Source organism: Hipposideros armiger, unplaced genomic scaffold, assembly GCF_001890085.2.
Source record: "Hipposideros armiger isolate ML-2016 unplaced genomic scaffold, ASM189008v1 scaffold_57, whole genome shotgun sequence".
Taxonomy (NCBI): domain Eukaryota; kingdom Metazoa; phylum Chordata; class Mammalia; order Chiroptera; family Hipposideridae; genus Hipposideros; species Hipposideros armiger.
The window spans coordinates 687,331-694,921 of NW_017731407.1; the positions used below are offsets into that span (position 1 = coordinate 687,331).

At 34.5% G+C, this 7,591-nt stretch overlaps 1 protein-coding gene across 1 annotated transcript in view; it reads right to left on the reverse strand.

Annotated features, from left to right (window-relative positions):
* ADGRV1 (adhesion G protein-coupled receptor V1) overlaps positions 1-7,591 on the reverse strand; it is a 548,236-nt gene that overhangs the window by 362,761 nt on the left and 177,884 nt on the right. The window contains exons 50-53 of the mRNA XM_019641108.1: positions 7,446-7,588; positions 6,893-7,075; positions 4,780-4,959; positions 980-1,144 (exon numbers count right to left, since the gene is read on the reverse strand). Of these exons, the coding sequence (XP_019496653.1) occupies positions 980-1,144; positions 4,780-4,959; positions 6,893-7,075; positions 7,446-7,588 (671 nt within the window). The remainder of the gene's footprint in view (positions 1-979; positions 1,145-4,779; positions 4,960-6,892; positions 7,076-7,445; positions 7,589-7,591) is intronic.

Sequence of the window (7,591 nt, forward strand, 5' to 3'; positions counted from 1 at the left end):
GCAAAGTAGTCAAATGGCTGCAATTCCATATAATTTGATCTAATAAATCCTGTAATAAGTACACTTCTCAACTTGTGAATAGGTACAGCAATAAAACATAAAGGAATATATAACTCCACTTAATCTCTAAAGAGAAGGTTTCAGAGAGGATGTGACTTAAGATCAGCAGGACAAAGAAACAGCAACTGGATAGTAGAAAACTATGAAACTACCCAGAATATTCAGGGGATTATACGTAAATTGTTATTACTGAAGAACAAATAACAAAAATTAAGCAATAGGGAAAGAAAGGTAGAAAGTACTGTCAGGATTCCCTGAGAGGCTTTGTGTACCATGTTACAGAGCTTGGATTTCTATGGATAAGAGGAAGCCACTGGATTGTTTAAAGCAGGGGGTGGGTAACATGATATTCCTAATAGAAAGATAACCCTATCAGTGAGTGTCATGGATAATGGACAGAAAAGAGAAAGGACTTAGACTGAGAATGTCAGTTAAAAGACTCTACCCAAGGAAAGATGATGGAGGCATGGACTGTCAGAGCTATGATACAGGTGAACAGTGAGAAAGAGCATTTAAAAGAGAGAATTGACCAGGTGCGGTGATCAAATATATGTAAGACTTATAGAATCGGTGGAGATAGGGATAACACCCAGACGTTTGTCTTGGTTGACTGGTATTGCCCTCAATCAGAGAGAAAATATTGACAGAAGAATAGTTTTGATGGTGGGACAAAGGCAGTACATCAACTAAATTTAATTTCAGACATCTAGGGTTTCGTGTGTATGTGTGTGTGTGCATGCGTGCGTTTGTGTGTGCATGTGTGTGTGTGTTTGTGTGTGATTTCCCCTCACAGTTTATATAATTTCAAAAAAGTCCAGATATAGTGAATAATATCATAGGAATTCATAAGTAAGACTATGGAAAAGATGATCAAAGACAAATTAGAGAAAAAGCACCAGAGTCTTGATGCTGACAGTACCTCATCAAAATGAAGTGTCCCACTCAGAGGACTGAGATCATCTTTAGCTGTCTCATCTACGGTCCACTGCAGTTGGACAGCTCCTTTTCCTCCTGGGGACCGGACAACTGTCAATGTCACATATGAATCAGGGTCATCAGACAAAAGGGAGTCATCAATCATTACCTGAAAGAGAATGCAGTAAAGTGAAAAAAAAACAAAGGAGCAGGAAAAACAAACAGAGTCTTACTTCTATTTACAATGACTGCAATTTGTGAATTTAGAACTCGGCCATGACATGTTACAATCACATGGGCAGAAAAAAGTGTTTCACTAAACCCCATTTTCATTTTGTCCTAGACCAGGGCTTGGCAAACTTTTGAGGCAGAAGAGCCAATCCTGTCCCTCACAACAATTTAAAAAGTATTCGAGAGCCATAAAACAAATGAAATCACCATTATGTGAATAATATCCTTTAAAAATTTTATAAATGAAACTATGATAGTTTTATTTTCATTTTCAATTTTACTTCAGGGCCACATGCACGTACCCAAAGAGTCATGTGTGGCTCCGCAAGCTGCAGTTTGCCGACCCCTGGCCTAGCCAGTCAGCTACTGGCATTTCCTAGCCACTCCTGCAATCAGGTAGAACACATGATTGAATTCTGGCCAAAAGAAAGTAGGGAGAAGTGATATATGCTACTAACAGTCTGGTAATCAACTTCCTACACAATCTTCCTCATTCCCTCTTCCTCCATTTGACAGGTGTCTAGAAGGGACTCCCAGGACCTAGAGGACAGCAGAGTTACAAGATGGAATCAATCTGGTGCCCCAGAAGACAGGTGGAGAATAGGACTCCATCAGAACTCAAGTGAGAAGACAGATGTATGATTCTTGAATGAAGAGGAAATAAACTCTTATTATGTTAAGGAAGTGAGATATGGGGGTTATTTTTATGACAGGCACCCCACATAATACAGACCTAAACTTCCCTTTGAATTATTTGCAGTTTTCCAACTTTAGTACGTCAAATTTAAAGGACGCTTTATTATTATCAGGACATAGAGAAAAAAAGTCAGTATATTAATGCACTATATAGCATTAATATTTATTTTGTACATAATACCTTATTAAGAGACTTGCTTCGACTGAATTACATATATTGATTCTGTGAAGCAAAGTCCAAACTGAGCCTACACTACCACCTGTTAAGTACATACAAAATATAATACAGTGCTTTCCATTTTCAAGACAGACCAACATTAACAAACATAATTTAATCTTGTTTTGGTTTTACCATGAGATTTTGTTTTGTGCCAAGAGTAAGGATTTGGAGCCAACTGATATTTACTGAGTTTCTATTATGTGTCAGTTCTTGCACATACTTTATATTATTTAAGCCTCACAGAAAGCTGAGGGATATATATAATATTTCAGTTTAGGTTTCATAAGTAGATTTCCATGAGTCTCTGCTACCTCCAATGTGCTTTGGTCTACTTCACATAGAGCCACTGTGAGCAGTTTGTTAATATTGACAGATTTATACTAACAATCTTTTCTCAACGCTGAATGTAATCTGTATCACCACATAATGCTACTAGAATGTTCACTGCGTACATAATGTTGTATATGTTAGATCTATGTTAAAAGATAAACTCCATGTTATCAAGAGCTGTTGGTGTTGTAAAGACTATATAGGGTGTCAGAAGGGTACTGAGCTTATCGGAGGGAATCACTTCATAGATTATATGAATGCCTAACCACTGTATTGTACATGTGAAACTAATATAAAATAATATTAAATGTCAACTATAATTATACAAGAGTCACGTGATGTAAAGTTATCATGATAGCTATGTACAATGTCAGATAGGTAGGGGACTTCGTGGGGTTATCACTTTGTGAGAGGTGTAAATGTCTAATCATGATGTTATTTTGTACACTTGAAACTAATAATAAAATTAAATTTAAATAAAAGAGCTTTGGTAGTACAAGAAGGATAGGATATAAGGATAGTAGACACAAAGGGCTGGTAACAAGCTACTACTAATTCCAGCTACAATAAAAAGAGCAATTGACACCTATTTAATGTAAAGCCCAGTTCTAAGTACTTCCATGTATCAACTCATTTACTCCTCACAATAAGGGTTATGAGGGATAACACAGTAGGATTTAGGTGACCTAACTCTTACTTTTAGACTGTAGGTAAATTGGAAATTTGAGGCTAATACAGTAAATAAGATATGAGTTCCCAGACCAAGAGAACACTCATTTGTGCATTAAGATAGTTAAAAAAATGAATAAACAAAAATTATCTATGAATAATAACGTAATTCTTCATTACTCTTAACAGTGAGAGCATTTAAATACACCGTCCAGTGCCTAAGCCCAAAAGTGTGACAAGTTAAAAGCAAAAACATTATTATAAGGTTTCATCAATTAGAGGTTTGACTACTTAACCCTGAACATTTTACCTAACCTCAGAAGCTAATAGAGACACTTTATAAAAATTAAATTACATATGCATATGTATTAAAATATTTCTTTGCATACATGCAAAGAAAGAAAGCTAGGATGAAAATACAACAAAGTGCTAATGATATCTATCTCAGGTTAGTAATATTATGGATGCTTTTATTGTCTTCTTTATATATTTTTGTATTTCACAGACTTTTTATGTTGCTTGGGAGATAGTCACAGCTACTGTCCTGTGAATTTACCACTCCTTATAAATACTTACTTTTGCTAATTCTTTTCTTAAGGAAGAAAAAGGGTCATTAGGCTACAGAAGTGTGTTCTATCTCTCTGCTGGTTTCCATTTTCTTATAATGTTGAAAGTTCAATGATCAAATTATTATGGTATATTAAATTTTGGAACATCTGAGAAGCCCAACCCTGACAGGCAAGTTGTAGGTCAATCCTCGCATACATGGAACAGTAAAGGCAATAGACTTAGAGCCACTTGTTATTATTTAAAATCATCTATGGTGAATTACAGACTACCTATCAGTGATCAAATAAAGATAATAGTGACATATGGAGCCAGAAAAGTGATTATTTATATCAGGATTATCTAAATACTTTTATGATTATTTCATCATAGAATTTCCTTTGAAAAGTAAAGTTATGATAATTATAATAGTTTATAGCACTTTATTTCATATTTGAGATGTAGAGATAATTTATTACTAGTAATCAAGCCTGTCTGCACAAATGATTGGTTAAATATTTTTTCCCTCTCAGTGCTTGAACCAATAATAATTGGTGTTCCCTTTTCCAGGTCTTGGAACTAGACAGCCAATGGGAAGAGGGAAGAAAGAAGAAATACAGAGAAACACGTGAGCTTGGATGACTGTGGTGTTTTGTTCAATATAAGTTAAGACAGAGGACCAGAAGGGAGGTAATATAAATCCCTCCCCAGCTAAATAAATCCATCCTGAGGTATACCACCAGAAGTAGGTGGTAAATCCATCCTGAGGTATATCATCACAGAATCTTGTCTTGTGACCAGGATGGTGGTCTGGCTACAGGGCAGGCAGAGAACAAACATACAGACAAAAAGTACATCATGGTCTATTACATCTAATAAATAGGAATCTGTTTCCATTTGTAATTGCCTAAGAGTTTTCATTATTATCAAACTGCAGATTTGAGGACTGGCCCCTAATATAATAGCCAACTCAAAAAGACCATTGAGAAAAGAATCACAAGTGGAAGGGTAATGAATTACTTTTAAAAATGAAGGAATTTTTTTGTAAAAATTACATTAAACATCAGCCCAGGGGAAGAAAACACCCACCACCCTGCATACATTTAACTTACAGTCTTTTCTTCAAATCCAAATACTCCAAATGGAGAATCATTTTGTGGAATAACAACAGTGACCACAACATCATCACCAAGTCTGCCACCTCCGGTCACTCTGATTAAGGAAATACTGAATGTCTCCCTTAGTTCAAAATCAGCATCATCAATTATGGTGATTTCTATCATCGCAGTAACCTATGAAAGAAAAGGAAAGAAGAAAAGTGGGAGAAAGAGAAAGAAGAGGGAGGATATCACGTAATAGCAATTTTTCATCATATATAATTTTTAGTTGAAGCTTGAAACATAGTACAAAAGAAAAATGCAGGATTTTTTGCCTGTTATTTTCACAATACCATTTAAAAGCCACATATATTTATAGTGTTTCGAAGTAACAAATTTACAGTTTATTAGAGTCAAGATAAGTAAAATTATATATGTAATAAAATATAGTGCTATTTATAGATACAAAACACAATGAAGTCTTATTCTTGAACAAAAATATTTAAAAGGCCATGTAGGCTCTAACAACCATTGCACAAATATACATTTTACTACACTTAGTATTAATATTACATGATATAAAACGGTACCACAAAAATTATTATTGCCTTCTGCAGTTAAAATAAACCCCTTTCGCTTCCAATATTGTTCTTGTAATATAGAGGAAAAGAAAGGCAGGAAGAAAACCCAAATTTCTTGTTCTTAAATGTTTATGTTCAGGATTTTGCTCATTGGTCTGGGTCTATTTTAAAAGTTTTTATAACATATAAATAAATCTCAGTCCAACTGCTGATTTCACTATTGGTTATAAAAATAGCCCAGTGATATCTCCATATTTAAAATCTTTTTCTGTATCCCAGACAGAAATGTCCGTACTTTGAAAAAGACATTTACCAGGAAATGAAGTTTTTCTACTGAAATCCACCTAAAACCGTTAATGTAATAACAGAGAAAAGTGAGAAATCTGGATGTCACACTTGGAGAGGCAGAAACCTGATCAAAATCAAATGCTAAAATGGAAGCTAATTCAATGTCTGCACCTCAAACCTATACTGTAGACTACAGAGCATCTTCCCCATAGGTGTTAAATTTAATAATAATGATTATCTTAAGGATGCTGCTAAATAATAGGACATCAACCTCAAGCACAGAATAAAGTGCTGATAATATAACTAAAGTTGGAAGGCTACTTCAATGAGAAATCAATTTATTGTTTCTGCTTTTATCATAAAAATATGCATTTTTCCCTTCTTTTGGTAGAAAATGTTCTAAGTTCTAAATTTGTTAAAAACTCGTGGTTTCAAATATTAACAATAGGTCTTTATGTATTGGAAAATCTAGATCTGTATGCTAATTTTTCAGCAGCATTTGCTGCCCCACTAGGGATAACTAATAAGTTGATGCACACTATGCAAATCTGCCTAGGCAAAATCAGACTTCATGTAGACTTATACTGCCATTTGAAGTTACCAACATTTTCACGGTTGTTTACGTGCTTTTTCCACTTATTGATTTAAAAATTTGTGACACCTTATTCTTACATATTACAAAATGCCCCGTTTGCCAAGCTTATAATTCTTGTGGAATATTTTGCACTTATTAAGATTGATTGGCCCAAATATAGAATATTGTTTTTTTTACTTTTTTCCAGTTTTAATTATTTTGTTCCTTTTCTGTCATTTGTCTTCTAATTGTAAAAAAATGTTTAAGATATTGAGTACAAAATGTGCACACTTTTAGTGCAAATCCTAAATAAATATCTGTTGTTTGCAAGCATCGAGAAATAAATAAAAGAACCTAAAATTAACAGGAATAGTCTAGTTCATCAGGCAGTTTTTTTTTATATGCTCTTAGATACCTCTAAGCCAATTATTATCTTCTTTTATAACGTCTATTTAAAATAGAATCAGGTGGGGAAGTCAGAGAATGGTGAGACTCTTGCCTCTTCATTTTCTCGTCATTGTCCACTAAGTATTTATACATTTAACTAACAATATTTCTGTTTGGCTTAACCTAGAAATTTAGAGTATAATCCACTTAGCAATCACTACTGCACAATTTTTTGGTGGATGCCTATAATGTTTGAAGTATAACCAAAAAAATGCTAATATGTTCACAACCAGCATACTTGTCTATCTGCAAATTCCAGAATCCCATGAGATGGCTTAAAATCTTGCAGGCCAGCACTGTCCAGTGTTGCTTTCCAATGAACATTTACTGCTCCAAAGCTTCCAGCCAGCCGGACTACAGGAACTCGAAGAATGTTCAGGGGTGGTGGCATCTCATAAGCAGTAATAACTCCATCGGCATCCTTTAAGTAAAGAACATAAGTTAAAATTCAAGACAACAGTAACTCATATAAGTCATCGCTTTCTAAATTTATTATTCCTACTTATAGTTCTTATACTTATACACTCTTCAAAGTAGAAATCTATAGTCAGACACAAGTATGCATAATAGGTTTTCAGGACTCTTACATTTAATGTAATGGGAACGAACTTACTTAATCCTTTGGCCTACCTCAAAGAGAACTACGAATTAGTATACACAACAAATTTTAAGACATACATGAATAAATATCTACAAGCAAAGCTAGTTGTTTTGCAGAAAATATACAACACTAGCCAGATCAGCAGATACAAGCTTCTGTATGACTATAAACATATGAAAGTTCATCTCACCCTGGTAACATGAAACTTAAAAATTCCTCTGGGATCATCGTTTTCTTCGATCATTATCTCAACTATTTCCATCCCAGGCCTCCGCACACTTGGCTGTCCTGGAGAGAAGTCAGAGTTCACCAGGTACACGTTGCTGATGTTGACAA